Consider the following 23,910-nt stretch of genomic DNA (forward strand, 5'->3'; position numbering starts at 1 on the left):
TTGCTCTGCCTCTCCCAACAGGTCAGTCAGACAGCAGCAGCAGCAGCAGGCGTGGGTAGGTGAGACCAAAGAAGCAGCAGATTTTACTATTTATTCTCTGTTTTATTGAATACGGTGCTACCTGCTGTAGAAAAACTATCATTTAAAAATGTAACAATGAGCACAAATAGTAACATAGTTTTAAAATAGTAACTGTGGTGATTTGTATCTATTTATTAACAAGTGTAATCATAAATTGTACATAACAATTTCATATTTACGATTTTTTTCACAAAGCAGAAATTACTTGTGTAAGTGTGTCATATAACAGAATAACAAAAACAATAATAACAAGTTTTTGAATAGTAAATGTGTATGTTGAAGGTGGAAGTTTCTGTTACTTTGACTCAGTAATTAGTAATATAAATAGCTAAATAATTCCTGCCAAGAGGGAGGTAAGTATCTATAAAACTGCTGGTTAAATGATTATCACCTAATGAGACCTAATGTGTCACCTTTATGACACATAAAGATGCTGAACCAATGACAAAGAAGTATTGTTTAGTATAAGAAATTATTTTCTCATTTGTTTTGCAACGGACTTGCAGGTGTGTATGCATGTTTGTATATGATAGAGACCGAAAAAGTGAGTGTTTATGTTGTGCCTTAAGCTTTTATGGTGTCATGTAATGCATTACATTCTTCACTACTGACACTACATATCAAAGCAGGCAACAGTGTAACGCTAAAACCCTGACGCTTTCTCTGTCTCCTCTAATCGATTGAGAAAAATTGCCCAAGTTCAATCTGTGTCCCATGCTGCCTCCATGTGGTCTTAATTCCTAGCTTTTTAGTCAGTGTATTTTATTTAAATGAAATATTACATTTCTAAACTTTGAACATGTCAAATCTCCACCTCTTAAACTTGTCTCTCAACTGCTACATGGAGTTTCAGGCATTTCTTTAATGTGATACGTATTGATAAAAAGCTGGTGAGTAATTAACAATGTGCTAATGATACTGAGTACACCCACTCTGATTAACGCATTTTGCTGGCTAATGTTGTGCTAGCTAATTATAATAATATTAGGGTTACACCAACAATATTTATATGTTATGAATTGTTATGGGAAGTCAGAGGGAAGTTTAAAAGCATTAATGTAGATTTACCCTCAAATTAAAGCCATAGGGAGCAAATTGAAAAGTCGCCCTTTAAGTCAGTGTCAAGGCCATGTTAAAGTTGGACTCTCATTCAGATAATCGGGGAAACTTCCCAATAAGTACTGCCAACTTTAGACAAGTACTTTAGACATTGTCTGGTGTGAATTAAAACCCATTTTGGTTCCACAAGGAAACTGAACAGTTCACAAATCTGGGCTTTAAACAGCAAAATTGAGGTATGAACAGTATTTATGTGGAAATATCTCTAGGATGATTGACCTATGTTTACAACAATAAGTGAATCCACAGCGCATTGTTTCCTGTCAATTGTACTCTTCACTCTCTCTCATGCACAAATATTCTAGATCTAATCTCATAAGCTCATCCCATGGAGAACAGCATAGTTCATTCAAGGGGATAGTTCTCTAGGTTGCAACCTTATTATTAAAAATTCCAATGTTGTGACACTAGATGTCAGCCTTTTTCCAGTTAGCTGTAGTTCGCTAGTGGAGAACTGGAACAAGAGTAAGAACAGAATATTATACTTTTTTCACCATTTCAGCTGTCTAATAGTCCAGACAGGAGCTACATTCAAGGGGTGATTTTATCCACTCTATCTAAAAGGTGCAATTACCTCTCTTAGTGTTAGTGTTAGGTCACCACTTACTATTTTAGTGAGTAAGTAAGTTTTTACCATTCACATTATCACTGTTGTTCTACTTTCAGTTTGTTTCAATGTTCAGCGTTTGCTTCTACACTGCATGTCATCATACACTGCAGCTCTTTAGTACTGTTGGGTTATTCTATCACCTCAGGTGTAAAGGGTGTGAGACTCTGTGAGCTTGTGTATTAACCGCTAACAGGTGGACAGACACAGAAAATGCCAGCTTGACAGCACAATTAAAACCACATTAATTATAGCCTGGGCCCTTTCTCTGCAGGTATGGTACAGCTGATGTGGAGCAGTTCCAGTACATCTACCTGCTACAGTCTGAAAAAGCTACAGGACAAAGGAGCTGCAGACGCTCAGAGGAAAGAGGCTCTAAGGCCTACGATAAAGGTATTAGTGACCAACAAAGGAAGACTCGGGGCCATTTAAAGCTTTTCTCATAAATACAATAATTTTTCAAAAGCTTTGACTCTGATGCAACTCTGAACTTTTAGTTTTAATTTAGTTTTAAACGCTAACTTTTATTTTTTGAATGCTACTCTTGATTCAATTGAATTTTGAATGCGCTGAATACAATGCCAAACCAGTGTAGCGTTGTATGACAACACAAAGGGTAATTTATATATTATCAGAAAAAAAAATGTTTTGTAAAATACATCATCATTATCACTCCACTTAAGCAAATCTGATATCTCATTGTTGAACAATTGGTGGTTGATGTGCATCCAATGGCAGTTAATGTGATTGTTGAGGTCATAATAGATCTAATTAACAGCATATCTAACAATGACCCAATACATGCCTGTGCAGACGAGGGGTTTATGTGTCCGTCTGTGCTAAAATGTTGGGAACCTTTTCTCCCTTGCGTACCCCACTGACCTAGATTTCAATTGTTTTCTGCCTGAGACAATGGGAGAAATGGTTTCATAACTGAACACAATACCTGGGTGTTATTCAACAGGATTGTTGTTAAGATTGTCATTGTGGTATGATTTTGTGCTGTGTTTTCTGCGGTGTTTTGTTTTCTTTATGTTACCCTCTCAAGCCACCAGTCAGAGATGGGCATATGCAACTCAAAGGAAATCATTTGTAGATGGCTCAACAAATGATTGGGCATTCATATGAATTTCTGAATGTCAGCTAGTCCAGATCTGCCATTTTAAATAAAAAAATATAAAGATAAGATAAAATATATTTTAGTGGTTGCCCCAAACAATTAAATAACTAATATTTCTCACCTGGGTGTAAAAGATGAAATCATTGACTGCATCGCGTTTTTATGGGGGAAAGTTACCACATAGTCTGGCATTGAGACTAATTATCTTTGCGCTATATTTAGACAGCCTGGGAGTTGACATTCTTATGAGCTGTTAAGCGTTACAATTTTAATTGCATTACACAAGTCCTAAAGAATGTCTTCTCATGTGTTACGCCTGTGTGCATTGCAGGTGAATCAAAGAACAGTGAAATGCACGCAAGGGTCAAAATACTTACTTATAAATATAACTTATTTATTGGACTTGTCATTTGTGCTTGGTTAATGGAGAGTATATAGCAAATGTCAGATATGTATTCACATCAACCAGCGACAATATTAATACCACCTGTAGGTTTTAAGATTAAAATATGATATAGCTTTTATAAAAAAAATGATGAACTAATAAATGCTGATCTATCATGGGTTAGAGCTTAAAGACAGCATAAGGAGCATGGGTTAGAGCATAAAGTGATTAGAATCAACTTATTTTTTTACCCTTATTTTCTAAAATTAATTTCTGTATATGTGTTGCCACAGTAACCATAACCAGTATTGTTTATAATGGGTTGTTTTCTTAGTCACTTTACTTACTTCAGTACTTTAAGTAAAATGTAGATTACCTGCTGCAATTTGAGTATTGAGTTTGTATACTTCTACCCCGTTTACACTGTGTATGGGGCTGTGTAGCCACAGACTGGCCACAGTGTCCATGCTGACCCTTGTCCTTCATAGCCTTATTGACACTGCCAGTGTTAATGTTGTGGCTGATTGGTGTATGTATTTATTTGTGTCTCTAAATGTGCTGAATAAGACTTAGACCATTTGCAATAAAATTCGTTATAAAAAAGTTATCATAAAAGCTGTCCAACATTTGACCAACAGCATAATTATATGAAACTACTACTAGCCAAGGTAGTTCAATTACAGCAATAGAAACAGCTTGGGAGAAGAGAAAAGAGATGCTTTTGGATAGATGAAGGAAGAGCAGAAGGAAAATTAATCAAAGGAGATCAAAGGCAAATGGATGGAGGAAATGAAAGAGTGCCGCCCATTTGTCCCATGCTGTTCCTGCTCTGCCCGAGTCTGCACTCAGATCTCTGGGCCATTGTGCTGCACGGGTGCATGGAGGGGCCTGGGACTCCATGCACACAACAAAACATGCAAGCACTAACAAATGTCTGTAAGCAAGGCTTGGAAATGATGATATGTAATTTTCTACCCTGACTCATCATTTTTAGTTAGGGTCTTTCTGAATGTTGTTGTTGTTCTCTTTTTTCGTTGCATAAATACAGTAATATCTAATATCACACTATCAAGGAACTAAACCATCATCACAAAATTGTACCGAAATATAAAAACAAAGTCAAGAATTTGTCTGTGTGAGCTCTGCTGGTTTGTGACAGTAGTGAACAAACGGTTTCTTTGATAATGATAACAGAATTATTTGTGTGTCCATGTAGGCTGTGACCATGAATCTGTCTATTCGTATCATTTGTACTATTTTCTTTCATTTTTATATGAACAGTAATAGGCATTACACAATTAGCAGTTCTGTTTTCAAACGGCTTTTGAATGAAAATACTCCATAGACAATATATGTAATAATGAAACTGAGTAAATTGATTGTTTGATGTTTTTTATGTTAATTTTGAATATGATTAATTCTTTCTTTTAAGAACACACACACAGTGATGCCAGCAGAATCTTTCAAAATAATCAGGACAGGGACAAAAGAAAGAGATAAATCTAAAAAGGCTGCATTTAAAGGACGCCTTCATGAACTTCCTCTTTATGGTTTTAGTTCGGGTAGTACATGCACGTAAATGACATTAAACTTTCCTTTCCCTGCATCAAAAAATCTCTTTACTTCTAGCTGAAAAACACCTCCAGATGACATCACTTGGAGAAACCTTCATTTGAGATTATGTTATGTTGTTGCTCATACTATGGAGGAGTTTTTAATCATTGTCAACCTGCTTTTCCACAGTTTCTACAGATGACATTATTTGAAATCCTAATGATGAAAAACTCCTCTGGGTGATGTCATCTGAAGGAGATTTTCAGCTATAAAAACAGAAAAACATTTAATATAGTGTAGTCAGAGGGCAGTTTATAAGTATTAACATAAAGCCATATAAGCAAGTTGAAAATTGAAAGGAAAATTGAAATAATTTGAAATGTGAAAGTAAATTGGTGATTTCTTCAATAAACGATTGCTTCTGGACGTTGGAAACACAATGTTTCTGAGCACTCTTTTACTGTATTTTATGTAACAAAAGCAGAGTTCAGCAGAGAAAGACAAAAGTGATGTGAACTGACAATATTTTAATGGGGGAGATAAAAGACTGTAAGTGATCAATGGAGGCGGCGGCCAAGTGATGCCCGAGGGATGGCTTTGATGTAGGCATCCTCAGAGGGATGCTCGGTACAATGCCCTCTTTGATGGGCATGCGGAATGGCAGACACTTCCCTCTCCCTCTCTCTCCCACTCTGTCACTCAATGTCCCTCCATCTCCTGTTCACTCTGTTCACGCTGTGACTCTTGAGCTGATTGATGTCTCTCTCTCCACGGTCTTCTTCTCCTGTCTCACATCAGCCGATATCCTTATCTGCATAACTTTCTCCCTCTTCCTTTCATATTAATTTGTTCAAACAACACCCCCTTCTCTGCCATCCAGCCAATCACTCTGCCTTCCCCTTCGCAACCCCCCCAACTTTATCTCTCTCTCTCCCTCCCTCTGTCTCCTTTCATAGAACCAAACCTCTTTGTGATGTCCAGCCTTGGCAAGTTGCACCCGATTTGCTGTCACAGTCTTAATGAATTCATCTGTTTGTGTATTGGCCATGGGACCATTTCACCCTCCTCCCTCCTCTCCCTCTCTCTTTCCTATCCTCCCCCTCCTCCCTCCAACTGGTGTTCCCCTGGGGACTCTATATATACCAGGGACCACTCCAGGCACCTATTGTTCCTCTAAGTAAACTTACAGACAGATGCCCTGCACCACAGTGTGGGAGAAAACCCAGAGAGCCAGGAGGAGGGAGGCAGTTGCAGAGCACCACAAGATAATCAGGAACTGGAAAAATCACAGGCTAGCCTCATCTCCAGCACCTCTGCAGCGTCTGTAGTCATCCCACGTGTGTCTAGTGTGTCGTGTGGCGCGTTTTCACTATTGAGTAGAGATCTGATGCTCTGACACCATGCTGCTGCTGATGTCACTGATGCTCATGCGACTTGACTGCTTGTTCGGAGCTCCAACAGGTAGAGAGGTCTACAGAATGCCCCAGAGCACACTCAAAGGTAAGGTATATTTTAAACTCATAGTCAATTCTGGCAATTTATGCCAAGAGTAGACACAACAGAAGATGTGTGTGTGAAGTGCAAAGGTAGAAGTCAATATTATAAATAAATAAAGTGAATATACTGTACTGTTTCCGTCGAGTAGACACAACAGAAGATGTGTGTGTGAAGTGCAAAGGTAGAAGTCAATATTATAAATAAATAAAGTGAATATACTGTACTGTTTCCGTCAAATGGGGCTTCATATTTTCTTATTTATAAGAAAGTCAACACTGGTAATGCTACAGGATGATGCTTCATATGCATTCGTGTCTGCAGATAAAGCTGGTGATTCTGCTACCCTCAGTGACAGAGTCCAGTATTACTAGCTTAGACTTGAGACTACAAAGATCTGGTTTAGGTGGGTAGGTTTTGGGCAAAGGGCTGACGCATGCTATCTTTTGTGAAATTTTGGACTTTGCAATACAGTAGGCCGACATTGTTATTTAGTTTGGATAACTGCTAATATGTTTTGATATATGCAGTATGTAACTGAAGGGAAGCAGGTGTCTAAACTTAACATGAACACATAATACAGCAAATTTAATACATGAAAACTAATTTTAGAGCCAGTGTATTTCAGTGCTGGCCTTCATAAACTGAAATACTAGTTTGTTTTTGTCATATGTTTTTCACTTTCTCAGGCAGGCCTGACATCATCCATCACAAAACTACTGGAAACTAAATGCTAATGCTGTAGTGATGAGGGACCTATGGCCTTTCTGGCTGGAGAGCTGAGAGTAGCCAAGAATTCACAGAAGTGATAGGGCTGTGAATCGTTCCTTGGGGCCAGTTGCTGTTCACCAGCCTCTGTCCGACCAGCCCTGGTCTTTTAATTAAGTCTTCAGTCCGCATTGTTGTTTGTGACCTGTCCTGTGATGTAGTTTAAGACCAACGGGGGCTGCAGGGTCAGCAGTCCGATTGAAGGGTCTATAGAAGCTGCACCAGCACCTCAGGTCTGAGTTAGCTTCCCTAACATGCTGTCAATGAGCCCAAACAGCAGCATGAGAGAACACCCATGCGAAAAAACTGCAGTTCATCCTAATGATCAAATACACACTTACAACGACAGTCTTACAATTATATATATAATATATATATATATAATTATGTAATCACCTGCCAAGATTTTCCTTCCTGTTCAAAATTACAGCACTTTAATGGGAATTTGTTAAATATCTGCACTATGATTCATTACAATTAATAAATCTAAAAGGTCTTACTGTTCAGTATACACTGGAGTCCACCAAAACACTAAATTTTGAATCTATAACCATATCAGTATTATTTTTAGAAATGCATAGTTTCAACAAGCCCTTAACATGGTTAGAAAACAGCTGACTAGCAGACTAACATAATGTATATGTATGTAGTATCTAGTATCTATAGTAGTATCGGCTGCTGTTTACTTGTCTGTGTCTTCTATCTATCTGCAAATCTCCTATTCAATATTTAAGCCTGGTCTGTTTTTCTCCATCCTTTTGTCTTTTGTGCAGCTCTCTCGGATCGTGGTACTGTTGTTCTAGAAGCCGCCATGACTAGTGCCCTGTCTGCTCTTGAGCGTGCATCGTCTGAGAGAAGTCAGGCTGAAGCAGGCTGCTTGGGCTGTGTTCCCTGTCTGTTTCAGGACTGCGGACTGCATGCTGGGTCCTGCTGTAAGCACATCACTTCCTGTTTCATCTGTAGCATCTTTGCGCCATTATTTCTCAGTACATGCTTAACTGCTATATTGTCCTTTCTCACCCAACAGCATCTCCTGCCAGTGCCTTATCAGAACCCAGCTGTGACGTAATCAGCAAGGCCCAGAAGCTTCAAAATGAAGCAGAGCGGAGTTGGGTTCTGAGCCAGGCCTGTGCATACTACCAGCGTCGCTGTCCACCTGGAGAACTGAACAAGGAGAGTTGCATCAGGATCATGGGTGAGAGTTGCAGCGCCCGCGTCCTCCAGTGCAGCCTGCTTAACACAATGCAGAATCTGGAACCCGCCACACAGACGCATGTACAGGGTGAGGGAACAAGTGTGTTCATAAAGGAGTAGCCATATAGTAGCTTATCTTACTTTCTCTGTCAGTGAGAGTGGCACAAGTGCAGCATTTTTTCCTGTTCTTGAACAGTTCATCGTTAAAGCAGAATGTCCTAATTCTTTAACCAATCGTGTCTGTCTGTCCAAGTAGCTGTGTGTGGCCAGAGGTCATCCGTGGTTCAAAACATCACACTGCCTCGCTCCAGGATTGTGGGTGGCTCCCCTGCTTCCCCAGGCAGCTGGCCTTGGCTGGTCAACCTGCAGTTAAATGGTGGCCTGATGTGTGGGGGAGTCCTGGTAGACAGCTCCTGGGTGGTCACTGCTGCTCACTGTTTTGCTGGGTAAGTTTGTGTGTCTCACTCTTTGATATGTCATTGTTAGCATCTTAGATTATTGTACTTTTTTCTCCCCCCCGTGAACTTTCTTTCATTATTCTGACCTCTGCAGCAGCCGTAGTGAGAGCTATTGGACGGCTGTAGTGGGGGAATTTGACATCACCAAGACTGACCCTGATGAGCAGGTTCTCAAGGTGAACCGCATCATCCCTCATCCCAAGGTAACAAGTCAAAGAGGGAGGATGTATTACATTTCCCATCACGCCCACCATCAATACTTAGTGGGTCATAAATTTTCTAAGTCCATTAACAAATTGTTCACATAACAAACTCTTTCCTGTTTCTTTAGTTCAACCCAAAGACGTTTAACAACGATATAGCTCTGGTGGAGCTGACGTCACCAGTGGTCCTGTCTGAACGTGTCACCCCAGTGTGTCTTCCGTCTGGCATAGAGCCACCTACTGGTAGCCCGTGTCTGGTGGCAGGCTGGGGGTCCATGTATGAGGGTGAGTGGGGAATAAATAACATGCGTTATCGCTTCAAAGCTTTGGAGAATTTTCTGTTAGCAAATATAAAAAGCCTCTTATTTCCCTTTTGAGAGAATTTATGCTTTAGTGGAAGACAGAGCAAATTTGTTCAAATATTCAAACACACAAATACTCAACAAGTACCATTTCTTTGTGCATTTCTCACGAAAGACGGCCCATCTGCTGATGTGGTGATGGAGGCTAAGGTTCCTCTGCTGCCTCAAAGCACTTGTAAGAGTGCTCTTGGTAAAGAACTGGTCACCCACACCATGTTATGTGCTGGCTATCTCTCTGGAGGCATCGACTCCTGTCAGGTGGGCAAAAGACACAATGTTTAGGAAGTTATTGTCCTGATCCCCTTTTTAGCAAAACTTGAGTTCATTGTTGGTGGACTTTCTGTCGCCTCTAGGGAGATTCTGGAGGTCCACTGATTTACCAGGACCGAATATCTGGACGGTTCCAGCTGTATGGCATTACTTCCTGGGGAGACGGCTGTGGAGAGAAAGGCAAGCCTGGAGTCTACACACGGGTTTCTGCTTTCTCTGACTGGATTCAGGCTGAGATACAGAGTGAGTTTAAAGCAATAATTCACAATGTAAGCAAAATTATATTGTGTGTATATGAATTTCTGTCAAGCCATTAGATAATTGATTTAAATAATTTCTCTAAATACTACATTAATAAATCATCTCTATATTCATCCACACTATCTGCAATTCTCATTTTTAGAATCATTTGGGAGTCGTGAGCCAACATGTCCAGAGCTTCTGAAGACCTCAGAAAAGACAGAAGAGGAACAGAGGTCAGAGTTTGGCTCTCTGTGTCGCTTTTACACCCTGACCTGCCCCCCTAGTCAGTCTGCAAGCACTTGCAGGCGAATGGTGGAGGAGAAGTGCCTCACACGCTTCAAGAAATGTCGTAAGTAAATGTTTTTCAAATAGAAGAACTGTATCGTCTTCTTTCCTTCTGTTGAAATTGGGCTTTAATGTAGAGATTTGTTCCCTCTCTGCCATCTAGAGTTGCACTCTTTCCTGCAGACCCTGTTGGACTTGCTCCAGAGGGCTGAGGACTATATCAGGGATAAAGTTGACTTGACATTCTTCACCCAGACTCTGCCTCAACTGGTGGAGCACATCTACAGCACAGCGTTCAGTCACACCAGAGAGAGGAGGGATGTGAGCAGTGGTCTTCTACAGGTTGAAGGTACATGAGTGTCCCCGGCGTGTTGCATCATCTATGCATGTATAATGCTGCATGCAGCTTTTTGCAGGGTGACACACGCTTGTCACAATTGTAACAGGTGTTTTATTACTTGCAGAACAGCTAGGTGGAGCTGTGGTGCCAGAAGAGCCGGGTGCCTCTCCACTACCCCCTGCTTTATTCAAAGGAGTGGGCCCTTGGATCGATGACTGGGAGAAATACTTGAGAGACATGGCGGAGGACATGGATAAACAACACACAGACACATCCACAGATATCTCCTCCACTTCAGCAAGACAGGCTCAGAACATTTTCCTACAGGTACATTGGTTGGTGATGGGATTGTTTAATGTTTGATGTTACATACATCACGTTAGATCTCATCATGCCGTGTATTAATATTAACAACACAATCTAATTTAACAAACTGTTAAAATTAATTAAAGTAAAAACTTTAATGAGTATTTAATATCATCCATTTGGCCTGAAAAAGTGTAGACTGCTTCTCAGACTTACAGAATGTTATTTAATGTACACTGGTGTTTTCACATGCCATCTCCAGACACAGGACTCCTCAGTACATCAATTAGAGGGAGAATATCGAGCTGTGATCTCAGCACTGCGTTCCAAGCTGGACTCCAGGGCTGCTCCTCCCATCCTGCACTTGGACACAACCTACCTACAGAAAGATTCTTCCAACACTCCCACTTTTCCTACTCCTTTTCCTGGAACAGCAGTCCAAACTAGTGCTGCCTCCTCCTCCTACTCCTCTCAAGAGTCTTGGTCAATTTTAACAGCATTGATGAATGAAATGGAAAAATCAATGATGCAAGATGGGATTGTGACAGTAGATGTATCACAGAGTACAACCACATCGAATACCCGTCCTGATGGTAAATGGCACACCTCTTCTGAGGATTTCCCTTTTGTTGACACTGAAGACAGAACAGAACTTCCTGTTCAGTCAACAGCTTCAGTCCATACAGTCACAGAGGGGGACCACACAGAAACAACTGCTGACCCTAGAAAAACTGTACAGGCTGGAAAGAATTTAAATCTTCACAGAAATTACAGGAGCCTTCTTCACAAGAGGCAGATTCCTGGGGCAAGTGGGAAAAGTATGTGGCACACAAAGATTTGAAAAAAACATTTAATAATAATTAAAAAAAAACTTGTTCCATTGGTCTCAAATTAAATGTTTGTTTTTTGTAGTTTGCCCTGGACTGAGGGAGTCTTCACAGAAAGTCAGCCAAGTCAGAGACTCTTACAGCTGGGTTTTAAACATCCCAAACAAGAACCTAATCATGAACTTCCAAGAGGTAACTCAATATTTGAGAAGGAGAGGTTAAGATAAATGTACAGCAGTGAGTTTTGTAACTACTGAATAGTTCCACTAATTGAGTCTTTTTTTCCTTCAGGTGTTAGTTGATCTGAGCTCCAAGAATAATCGAGGACTCTACCAGGCTCGGGTCAGAGCAGTTGTGGGAGGACGACCTTTGACCTTTTACAGTCTTGTGGGGCTAGAGAATGAGTCATTCTACCGCAGTGTGCCGAGGATCATCGCTTTGGCACTGGAGGCACTCAAGACCTAACTTCATAGTAATGCCAAAACATAAAAAACTACAGACTCAAATGAGAGGACATGACTCTCAAAAGCCATTGTGGGACAAAGACAAGGAAAATACAATCTCACCCAAACATTACTTTTTCTGTTCTGATGTTTAAAAGCATCGTTTGTTATCCCACCTGAGAGCTTTCCTGACTCTAAATGAAAAGAGAGTTAAGAATGTAGCCATCACACTGCAGTTTTTTATGTGATTGGAGACACAGCCTTGTCTAACTTATAAACTGTATAAAATGATAAGTTATTAATATTGTGATACTGTCTTTTGCAAAGGTTGAGCCTCTTGTGAAGCATGCAGACTGTATATTACTCATGTTATCTTTATTGCTACCATTTATTTATTTGTATAGAGAAAAGTTTTTGTATTTTTGTAAAAAAAAAAAATCTACATATAATAAAATCATTATTAATGTTATTTTGGTGTGATCTAATCAAATCTGTTAACAATAATGTTGCTAATCCAACAGTATTTTGTTGCCTGAGCTCCAAACAATCCCCTTTGAGATTTGTTTTGATGCTTATTGGTTTTTCTTAGGATCCCATTTAGGTTAAGCTTTCCTGTCAACACCGCAGCTGCTGTGCTGTGGTGACCAGTACCTCCCCATCTTCTGTCCTTATTTTCAGGATGGGGGGATTGTAACTGGACCCAGAACTCATCTGACCTTAGGGGCATCTTATAGTCTGTTATGAGTAAGACAATTGCAAATAAGGGCAACTGTTGAAGAGGTGACGCTCACTCTTCAACATAATATAACACAATAAAGCCTCACCTTTATTGTGTGTAACATGGATCTCAAGTCTAAATCACAGTTTAATTGTAGTGATAACTGGCTAAATGCACCCAAAACCCAGCTTTTTTTGCTCAGCTAAAAGAGGAATGTGTCTGGATATGAGTGTAACAGCTGAATAAACATACATTCATCTGTTGGGACACATCAGCTCTTGCCTCTGTGTTTACTTGTGTGTGTGCTGTCTCATTGCAGGAACACACTGCCATGACTCACACACACACACACACACGCACGCACGCACACACACACAGAACAGAGTGTGTAATGATGGCCACAATGTGTCAGCAGTATTCACAGAGCCTGCTCAGTCATCACAGATGGGTGTGCTGTAAATGGACAGGACTTATCACCTGTTGCCCCATCCACTGTACATATTTCTTGCTTTCTGGCTTTTCAGAGCCACACAATGTTGCTGTGCCCATTTCTTTATTACCTAAGTTTTCTGTCTGCAATCCTCTTAATGTCAAGAAAAAAATGACCATTGCTTATGATGAAAAAAGAAAAGCAGTGCAATTAACAGATCACTGCTGTGATAAAATTGCCTTCAAATCATGCACGTTATTTTATTTCCTCCAGTTGGACATCTGAATGACAGTAGTCAGGTGCACTGTACAGAATTACAATTTAGTGCATTTTGATAGTGTACCTTAAAACTGGAGGGCAGCCACATGGAGTACAATGCCAGAACTATGTGCCTATGTGCATGTTGAGTTCTTTTTGTGTGTGTGTGTGTGTGTGTGTGTGTGTGTGTGTGTTGTGACAGCTGGTTATGTAGTACTGGAAATACACCCTATTGGATTTAACCCTAGCAATCATCAACCTTCCCACCAACCCCCCCAAAATTCCTTTGAACCTCAACCTTCCCATCAACTCGACCCCTGTCATCTGCTGGGAAATGCACACACACACGAGCCATAGAGCCAGAAGCTCTTTCAAGTAGTGTCCGTGTGTATGAGATTAGTGATCACATCTTTGTCTCAGATGGTGCAGCACAAACAGACACACTGATGGGTTCTGCTTCTCCACACGCTCTGTCACTCTTTGTAAGGGTGTTTGTGATTTCAGCTACAGGTAGGAACTTATCGATCCACTGTTGTATTTTCATAAATGACACAATAGCTTGTTAGTTTGGTGTGGGGTGAATTTGTAAATGGGATTTTACTAACACTTGCCACTGTGTCAAGTATCACAGAAATTAACAGAAATTACTAAATGACCTGTTATGTTTGACTCATCCAACTTTTATGACAAATGGGATTTTATTTAAAATACAATTTAAACAGCTTACTGCAAACAGTTATTTTACCAATACTCCAAATCCAAACCTAAATGTTATAACTGTTTAAAATGTGTTAGTCACCAATTCAGTAAATGAGTAAAAGTGTTTAAGGTACATACACTCTACGTCTCCATTATAAGTTCAATTGTTACAATGATTTGAAAGAGCATCTACCCATGCCCATTATATGTCAGGACTTCTATCTGAGGCAGATTAAAGACTGTAATCAGAACACAAGCAGCAAAACCAGCAGAGGCTCTGATATTCTAACTTTTAGTCCCAGTTTTTAATGCAGTTTGTCTGTAATTAATGTGTCGGTACAATTGATGGGGTATCTCTTTAAACTTTGCCTCTTTTCTTGCCATGAATTGCTTGTGGTTTGGCCTCAGCATCAGCAGTCAATCTTGAAGGGAAGCTTTTTAAGGATCTGATGAAGGACTACAACAAGAACATTCGACCCATGGAGAAGAGTGGTGAGATCACTCAGGTTCACATCAAGATGACGCTCACCAACCTCATCTCCTTAGTAAGTTACACTACCTCTGCTGATTTAATTAGAGCCGGTGGCTACAGGGGTCATTTAGTTAAGAGTGTTTGCTAAACTTTGATCTCTTCTCAGAATGAAAAGGAGGAGGCCCTGACGACCAGCGTCTGGATAGAAATGGTAACCATGCACACACATCAAGGGCAGACTTTTTTAGCTGCTCTGCAATGCTGGTGACTTTTTTGTATTTTTGTGTGCAGCAATGGTGTGACTACAGGCTCAGGTGGGACCAACCACCCAGGTCAGCTCTGTATGGAAACATCACCTCTCAGCTACGTGTCCCCTCCAAGAGCATCTGGCTGCCAGACATAATACTGGAGAACAAGTGAGTGTATCAAACTTCTCATGCAAACATGTTTACAATTTATAGGAGGAGCCTGGGGATTGGCTGCTACATTATGGAAATGAAAGGTAATATCACTTGATTTGCCCAGTAGACCATAAACCTTTGCTTAGGCATTTAAAATGTTTTAACATCTGATTTAGATTTTTCTGCACAGTGGGATGTTGATAAGGATTTTTAATACATATGCATGTGAACTGTATGACCACATGAACTGTTTCTGGATGTCCATGCTTGACTTTCGAAACAATTATTTACGGCGATTATTCTATAAATGGAAACTTACTTTCGTCTGGTTTGCAGTGTTGATGGGAAGTTCGAGGTAGCGCTTTACTGCAACGCACTGGTGTCTCCAAATGGCTGTGTGTATTGGCTGCCTCCTGCCATCTATCGCAGTGCTTGTACCATCACTGTCAACTACTTTCCCTTTGACTGGCAGAACTGCACCATGGTTTTCCGGTGAGCCTGGATGTGTCAAGTTTTAACGTGTTCTTGTTCTGTTACATAGAAAAGACAAAATACCTCTATTAGCAGTGTAAAGGACATAATTTTTATTATTTCCCTGTACTGCTGTCTTCAAATCCAGAACCTTAGATTACTTGCCAGTCATCCATTTTTTAAAATAATTCAGCTACATTTAAGTTAAGATGATACTGCAGTATGCAACGATTGAGAGGTAAGGAAACATATAAGGGTTTTTAAGATAGATTTTGAATTAAATGATAAATATAATAAAATTAAAACTCAAAAATTGGTGAGATTGCAATAATAGCTAAATACAACCTATACGTTATACAAATTCTACTGCATATTACAAAATCTTTAAAAACAAATCTTGATTTAATGTTGTGGTGGACAGTGAGTCATTGTGGGCAAAACAATCCTGCCCCTCAGCTGTCAGAACATGCTCCAGTTGGTCATAGCAGCTTAATGTGCATGGGGCTGCATGTAGCTGCCATTACTGACCCCCGTCCACCACAACATTAACATGACCAGGTGGCGTTAATGTGGCTCATTGGTGTATGTTAATTGCTTTTTACATTTCCACTCTAACTGGCATTACATACACTTAAAATATTAAAAACATTAACATTAATTTTGTTGATTTTGTCAACATGTTCCACAAAATGTTTAGTCCAAAGCAAAAATATTGAAGTTGTTAATTAGAGTAACACATTTTGTTTTACCTAAGCCAACTGATTAAATTGACTTCTGATCAACAAGGAAATTATTAAAGTTTACTACCTCAATTGAGTGATTTTCATTTGAACCTAAATAACATATTTATTGTAAGGCTACTTATTTTACATTTGTCTCGACAATTAAAGTTCACCAATTATTCTTTTGGATTGTCTTCAAAATAAATTTCAATCCACGATAAAGTGAGATAATGAAAAGATAAATTACACTAGAGGGAATAAATTTGTTCACAGATCCTTTGAGCTTGAACAAGACAGTGTCCAAACCACCAGCAACACTTTATTTCACCAAGCTGTCTTGTAAAGCTGAATAGGTGGTTGTGTTTGTTGTGGAGACAGACCACATATTTTCTCCCTGTGTTCAGCTCTCAGACGTACAGTGCCAATGAGATTGAACTGATTCTCAAAGAGGAAAATAACCACACAATGGAGTGGGTGGACATTGATCCAGAAGCTTTCACAGGTACAAATGAATGCAAACCCCATATAAAAGGTTTTAAATGTGGATTTGAATAATTGTAAGAAGTAAAATCTTTAGTAGTGTGATCTGCAATATAGTGGAGTGCAGTGAATTGTGAATTGTGCTTTTCAAATTTAAATTATTTTGTCTTTCTTTTCAGAGAATGGAGAGTGGGTCATCAAACACAGGCCTGCCAAAAAGGTGATCAACTCTCAGTACACTAAAGATGAGCTGGAATACCAGGAGGTGGTCTTCTTCCTCATCATCCAGAGAAAGCCCCTCTTCTACATCATCAACATCATCGCACCTTGTGTGCTCTTCTCTTCCCTCGGATTACTTGTCTACTACTTACCTGCCAAAGGTCTTTTCCCTTACATTGTTTATGCCAAAACCTTAATCTTGCATGGACTCAAACTGTCTAGTATTGCTACTGCACACTGTATGTTTTCGACAGGAAAACATCTTAACAATCTTACTGAGTATTGCATTGTTTTTTACAGCTGGTGGTCAGAAGTGCACCATGTCTATTGCTTGTCTGCTGGGTCAGACTGTGTTTCTCTTCCTTATAGCCAAGAAGGTTCCAGAGACTTCGAAGGCAGTGCCTCTTATTGGAAAGTAAGCTTATGTTATAATTCAGAAATAAGTTCAACTACTGAAAAAATAACAGATTCAAATTACAGTGGTGAAAAACATGTGATTTATGAACCTGTGATGGCAGGTATCTCATGTTTGTGATGTCAGTGACCACCGCGGTAGTGATGAACTGTGTGATAGTCCTTAACGTGTCCCTGAGAACACCCAACACTCACAAAATGACGGACAAAGTCCGAAAGGTGTGTGGCCTGACATCTGTTTTTCCAAGGGAATTTCTATTACGTGGCTGCTGTTTGAACATACTCTAACATCAGCGTGATTGTGTTTGATCACCGGATTACCCTTTGACCCTTCAGATCTTCCTAAACATCCTGCCTCAGCTGCTAAGGATGCAGATGCAACCATGGACACCAAACAATGACACAACCTCAGAAACTGTAAATGGTAGAAGCCTGGAAACAGAAAGGAACGATTTGTTCCTGGTTCCCTGCCGACGACGTAGCTCCATGACCCTCATCATTAAGGCAGAGGAATATGCAACAAAAACAGCTCGGTCTGAGCTCATGTTTGCCAGACTTAAAGAAAGGAATGGGTTGATGAAGTCAGTATTAGAGAAGCTGCGTAAGTATTGGTATACATTGGTGCATGTTTAAGTTCTAATGTAAGTGCTTTCTCTTCTAAGTGGATGGATATTGGTCTATTTTGCCTCTAGATGATGGGCTGGAGGCAGGCACAGCTGAGCAGATCAGTGCCAGTCTGGCAAAGGCTTCTCCAGAGCTCAGGGCATGTGTGGCCTCCTGCAAACACATAGCTGAGACTGCAAGGCAACAGAACAACTTCCAAAATGTGAGTTTTTCATTTATACACCGATTAGCCAGAAATGTAAAACCACCAGGTGCCTCTAATGCTGATCAGTGTACATTTCTCATCATCTAACACCAACAATAATGTCCATAATTCTTTTTTAAACTTAGGAGAATGAAGAGTGGTTCCTGGTTGCCCGGGTGATTGACAGGGTCTGCTTCATTGCCATGGCATTGGTGTTTTTTGTCGGCACCATTGGGATTTTCCTGATGGGCCATTTCAACCAGCCCCCCTCCTCACCTTTTCTTGGAGATCCAAACAAGTATCTTCCTCCATTGATAAATATAACTGAAAATAGGCTGGGAACAGACTTCCTGGGATGAACCAGGAAGACAATCATCACTTTTCATCTCTCACACATAATCACAGCAGAAATCTGACAGTGCCCGCCAATTATCTAATGAATGGCACAGAGAGAATAGAGAAAATGACGCTGTATGGATTTTCTGAACTCGTGTCAGTTGCTATGGATGTGTGGACAGTCACTGAGTTTAAATTCAAATGTGCTTGTTCCCGGTGATAAAAGAGTGCACATGCATTTAGTTTACATTATATCCATAATGATGCAATCTGGTTTCAGCACAAAGTTTTCTGCCAGTTTGTGAGACAGACTAAAGTCATTTTCTGCCAAATCTTCCAAAAGAATGTTTCTTTTAAATAAACGTACTACTGTGATTTTGTGATTGAACAACTGACCATCTCAGAAATCTTTAATCCCCTTTGGCACCTGATTCATGGTGCATATCAAGTGCATTGACACCCCCCTTGCAGGCTATCAGTGAAACTCCTTGCTTAGCCCTCCACATTTGGGAGCAGGATTTCAATTACATGGCTGAGTGGTGCCTTTCTAGTCCAACAAAAGGCAGATCCGGCTGGTTGGGATGGAAACACAGACATGGGGTGAGACAAACGTGGGGGACAAGAGAAGTGGACATCTCCAGACACACACGCACTCACAAAACCAAACATTACTACATGAGAATTCAAACAAAAACACAGAGGTGCTGAGGAGGTCGGTGCTAAACTCCTCCTGATCATGACGAGTCCAGGGTTTTTGCCTGCTCCCTGCCTTCTCAGATTATCAGTGTACAGGTCGCTGAAGAATGAACACAGATGGTAAGAAAGAGAATCATCTGTTTATTTTCTATTATGCAAGATATAAAGAGAGTAAATGCTGCAGGAACATTTCAGACAGTCGAACGCCTGTATTTTTAAGTAGAACATACTCTGAAATAGAGCTACTAACTATAATATTTATATGTTGTACAGGGGTATATAGTACAGTACAGTGTTGCATGTAGCTGCTGCAGAATGAAGCCAGATTGGGCAACAGAAGTGTGTGTGATGTGAATAAAAAGAGGCTAAGTGCGGTTGTTGTGATGAAATCACTTTGTTTTAAGAGGAGGGTGTTGGTTTTGCTGCCAGGGAACCCGCTCTTAGAGCTCACTGAACTGGAGTAAAAGTTATTCTTCATCCGCTTTCTTTTGTAAATTTAAAAAATGTAAAAAGCATGCTTCCTCGGATAAAAGGGGTGATGCTTTATTTTACAGGTCCCATTTTTTCTAGACCGGTTTCTGGAATCTTTTGTAATAGTTTGTTATTTTAAGCTGTTAATTTCTGGGTTATCACAACCTAAACACACTTCATACTATATTACTTCACCCACTCAGCAGCAAAACTTACAAACTCATTTCTAAATAATTTTCACAAATTCGAAATCTAACATACTGTCTATCAAATCAAAGTTTCAAAATGATTGTCTTTCTTGAAATCCCTAATTAATACTGATGTATGTTTGTGAATGATTGTCACTTGCTGAATTCAAATGTAAATGCATAAATAAAAACTTTAGAACTGTATCCATTTTTAATTAAATACCAGCCCATTTTTGAAAACAATGAGAATATTTCTTTAAAATTAACTATAAAAATCAGGACCTGAAAAATAAAGCATTATAGAGGAAAAACTTTTTAGGGACTACTTTGGAAATTTCCATTCATGTGAGGTCATGTAAAAGTGTCCTGTTAAAATGCTAATTCTAAGGTAAATGATACATACTAGGAAACAAGGCCATAAACTATTTTTTTTCTTTTCGGGCACCTATTCAAAATAACCATTTAGAGAAATTAAAGACATTGTATTTAAGGTTGGGAACTACTGTATTGCAAGATTAAAATTAGCTGTGTTTTAAATGCTTTAATTTAATAAACAAACAGCAGACTGTAAACTGAGCAAGGCTGAGCCTTGGTTCAGCCTTGGACAGATTTTCATATGCAGTATTTTCACATACATTTTCAGTTTTATGCCATGTCAGCGGTAACCAACCAGCCTCTTCCCTTTGGTCGCCTGGAGCGAGAAAAGCACATCCAGATGATTTTCAATGCTTTCCAGAATCGCTGTGGCCCATCACCTGAATGCCATTCCTCACGTGAACACAAACCCTACCAAACGCTTCCTGAGCAGCTTTCAGGGCTGACTCCTGAGGTGAAGATAAAAAACAGCTACATGCAGCCACCAGGTAAACCAAACAGGAGTGGGGTGGAGGAGCAGAGGCCTGGAGGTGGAGACTTTACATCTATGCTGGAAACAGTTAGTCAGATTCACATTACTGCTAAACCAGAGCTGCAAGGTATGAAACATAAGGGTGTGTTTCTGTGTAAAAAGTTATACTATCAGTTCTGAGATTTGTCTGTTTAAAGAGGTGAATTCTCCCCCATTATAGGTCCACAGTGTTTTCCCAGGAGAATCTACAGCATTGCTGCTGGAGGCAGAAGATCACAGTTATTTGTTGCTGTGGAAGGTACTGGTCCATTTACAGTTACCATTCATCACCATTCATCCCATCTACTGTATATAAAGACGGAGTCAATGATGATGGTCTTCCTCCTTCATCTCTCCCTCCTGTCAGAGAGTTCTTGTGTTTGTCTTCAGTGTTGCGGTCCAGCTCGGTCTTGTACCTTCAGGGGCTTTGACTGTCAAGGCCATCAGATCTTTTATTTTGAAAGGCCCCTCAGGGTGGATGCCTGCTGCCTTGGCTGCTGTCTGATGGAGATGAGAGCCTACACACCACAAAAACATCTGATTGGCACCATATGCCAGAGGTAGGACAGTCTGCATCTGTTAGTATTGCTACTAGTGTTACTTAAGACCTAAATACTATTTGGATGTCAATAGTACTTTTTATTATAATATTAAAGAGTATTTCTGTGTTACCGTATGCTACTTTATAACTACTTCTGCTGCAATATATTTATAAAGACTTAACTAATAACTAATAACTACTGTACTTATAACTACCTTTAACATCTATATTTACTGTAGATATGATGCATTTTCATGGTATAAAGTAAATAATTAAAGTTGTGAAATTAGCTCCAACTCAATTGACTACAACACTATAAAGCATTTAATATTACTGAATCATAATAATCCATATAATCCATAACAATCCACACTCCAAGACACTGTTCTCTTGTCTGCCTTGTACTGCTTTAATACCTTTACTCAAGTAAGGCAGGGGTTTTATTTATTTAAAACTGTGAAAAAAATAATACCTCTAATTAATATTAGTGACAACGTCTTCCACTATAGAAATTCAGCTGAAATACACTTGCATGTGCAAAATAAGGATATTACCGCTTTAATAAAAGAACCAGTTCACTCAAATAACAAAAAAACAATAATAACCTACAACTAATTTAACCTAACCTTCTGGAAAGTTTGAGTATAGACACTCATCATTGAGATTCGACATGTTCTCCAATTTGAGTGGTAGTAAATCTAAATAAATGAAAATTTACACAGTCCTGGTTTTTATTTTTCATTAAAACTATTTTATATCAAAAAATGCTCCATATAAAAATCTGATAACAGTGTGTCTGGGGGATATCCAGAATAAACTGGCACATTTGTGAACATGTGTGCTGCTACTGAACTGTTTACTGTATATTATTCATGTTTTTGTCATTTGGGTGAATGAACCCTGTAACCCTTTGACAACCCCTCACTCAGTCCCATTTACCACCCACTGTATTGTACCACCCATCTTAATACTTTACATTCTCAGACTGAACAACTTGTTATGTGAGCCTTTTTCCATATCATTCCCAGTCTCCTGCCACCGTAGATGCCCGGGCCTGTCTGTAAATAGCAGTAAGAGCCTTTACTGTTCCACACAGCAGGGGTGTAGTCTAAACCTGGGGGGAGTTAATGCACAAAACAGTTGTCTGCATGGAATCACACTAACAGAGCTGCACAGGACTGAGAAGGAAGGAATGTTGAATCCTTCTATCATGAATGTTGGCTAATGGGAGGAATGATAGCACCCTGCCCCTCAATCAAACCAAAATACATGCTTCTCCATCTGGCCTGAATTTGATTCCGGGGTTCACTGGGATGCCTTCTGTGTGTCAAATTTAGAGTTTTCCAGAAGTAGAACTCACTTGTGTCCAATTAAGAATGATCTGGCAGAGGTTTCAGTGATCAGAGATCTGGTCACTGAGCTATATTAGTTGTGTGAGAATAAAGCACGCCCCAGTTTGAACTCTCCCAACACCAAGCTAACAATGCTTTTGGTGCTGCAGAATCATGACAGCTGAAAATGTGATCAACCAAGCATCACGACTGGGCTCTGCCACTGTGCAACGTACTGGCCACTGTATCTGCCCGGTTGCTTGATGCACAATTATGTAAGGAACTATGTTGTGTGTTGACTGACTGTGTTGCTAGGTGGAGCATGTTCACCCCTCTCCTTGAAGTGTGTGATGCAGAAGGAACATCGACACTCAGAATCCAGGGCTCCTGCTGTCCGTGTCGCTGTTCCTCCAACCAGCAATTCCAGGTACTAAAATTTAAGCAACCCCAAACACAGACCCCTGCAAAAGAATTTGGAACAGCAGGGCTGAGTTTGTTGTTTTTGCTGTACATTGAAGGCATTTGTGTTTAGAAATTAGAATGAAAAAAATAAAAAAAGTATCTCTGTTCTGTCCTGTTCCAAATGTATTGGAACATGTGACTTTTTCTTGTTTCCCAGGTATGTTCTGATTTTCGAACAACAAAAAGCGTTAAAGGACGCCTTCAATGATTTTGATCTTGCTTCTTGTGGTTTTAGTTTGGATAGTACATGTACATAAATGCTTTAAAACTGAGACAGAAATACAGAGCCCTTACCACAAGATGCAAATTTCTCTTTAGCTCTAAGATTCAGAAAGCCAACCCAACTGAAGATGCCTTTCAACTTCTGAGGAGGAGATTAAAGGGAGAAATCCTGCAAAAACACAACTGAATGAGCCACAGAATTTGGGCTTTTATTGCAAAAAAACAATTTCCAACCAAATTTTATTACTTTTGGAAGAAATACAGCATTGGTGATATACAAAAGACCTTATCTTTTGTGTTTAATGTATCCAGGTGTACATCCTATCAAATCAAAGCTCAAATTGTGAACTTTAATCTGACTCCCACCTTTAATCTTAAACACAAATGACTTCAGTGTAAAGCAAATGAACTGACCTTGCTGTTCCAATATTTCTAAAGATGAATGTAAAATATGCTATTTATTGATTGTATGGGTGTTTTTCACACACATACACTAGATTGTCTCCAACATTGGTGAGAAAATAGGCACAATATGGAAGAAATGGCCAGGGTTCAATGACGAGCACAACATGGACCATGAGTATTTTGGGTTGGAGGGTGAGTTCATTTTCAGTTCTTTCCGGTTC

The 23,910-nt window shown here is 39.7% G+C and overlaps 2 protein-coding genes across 3 annotated transcripts; both read left to right on the plus strand.

The window, feature by feature from the left end:
- The first annotated feature begins 2,115 nt into the window (after positions 1–2,115).
- prss56 (serine protease 56) lies at positions 2,116–13,006 on the plus strand. The gene is made up of 14 exons (XM_067475603.1): positions 2,116–6,366; positions 7,902–8,060; positions 8,156–8,410; positions 8,579–8,768; positions 8,875–8,983; positions 9,112–9,268; positions 9,461–9,603; positions 9,699–9,858; positions 10,019–10,207; positions 10,307–10,492; positions 10,608–10,810; positions 11,052–11,607; positions 11,702–11,808; positions 11,908–13,006. Exons 1-14 carry the CDS (start codon positions 6,267–6,269, stop codon positions 12,079–12,081), a joined length of 2,688 nt encoding a protein of 895 aa, XP_067331704.1. The 5' UTR covers positions 2,116–6,266; the 3' UTR covers positions 12,082–13,006.
- Positions 13,007–13,823: 817 nt separating this feature from the next.
- chrng (cholinergic receptor, nicotinic, gamma) lies at positions 13,824–20,628 on the plus strand. 2 transcript variants are annotated; one of them, XR_010910575.1, is made up of 13 exons: positions 13,824–13,975; positions 14,573–14,709; positions 14,803–14,847; positions 14,928–15,052; positions 15,374–15,529; positions 16,635–16,732; positions 16,890–17,090; positions 17,230–17,344; positions 17,448–17,562; positions 17,680–17,944; positions 18,036–18,169; positions 18,298–19,303; positions 20,486–20,628. XR_010910575.1 is itself a non-coding variant. In XM_067474151.1 (12 exons), the coding sequence occupies exons 1-12, from the start codon at positions 13,912–13,914 to the stop codon at positions 18,508–18,510; spliced, it is 1,668 nt and encodes a 555-aa protein (XP_067330252.1). In that variant the 5' UTR covers positions 13,824–13,911; the 3' UTR covers positions 18,511–20,426. The 2 variants fall into 2 exon arrangements, 1 of the variants encoding a protein (XP_067330252.1); XM_067474151.1 differs by lacking the exon at positions 20,486–20,628 and having other exon boundaries at positions 18,298–20,426.
- Positions 20,629–23,910: the final 3,282 nt, after the last annotated feature.

Source organism: Channa argus, chromosome 14, assembly GCF_033026475.1.
Source record: "Channa argus isolate prfri chromosome 14, Channa argus male v1.0, whole genome shotgun sequence".
NCBI classification, from domain to species: domain Eukaryota; kingdom Metazoa; phylum Chordata; class Actinopteri; order Anabantiformes; family Channidae; genus Channa; species Channa argus.

Excerpts from the sequence above, each read along its gene's own strand:
- chrng (XM_067474151.1), top strand. The coding sequence starts at position 13,912 with ATGGGTTCTGCTTCTCCACACGCTCTGTCACTCTTTGTAAGGGTGTTT. Across the intron at positions 13,976-14,572 it reads GTTTGTGATTTCAGCTACAG|CATCAGCAGTCAATCTTGAA; the intron begins GTAGGAACTTAT and ends GTTTGGCCTCAG. Across the intron at positions 17,091-17,229 it reads CTACTACTTACCTGCCAAAG|CTGGTGGTCAGAAGTGCACC; the intron begins GTCTTTTCCCTT and ends TGTTTTTTACAG.
- prss56 (XM_067475603.1), top strand. The coding sequence starts at position 6,267 with ATGCTGCTGCTGATGTCACTGATGCTCATGCGACTTGACTGCTTGTTC. Across the intron at positions 8,984-9,111 it reads GCATCATCCCTCATCCCAAG|TTCAACCCAAAGACGTTTAA; the intron begins GTAACAAGTCAA and ends CTGTTTCTTTAG. Across the intron at positions 9,859-10,018 it reads GATTCAGGCTGAGATACAGA|AATCATTTGGGAGTCGTGAG; the intron begins GTGAGTTTAAAG and ends TCTCATTTTTAG.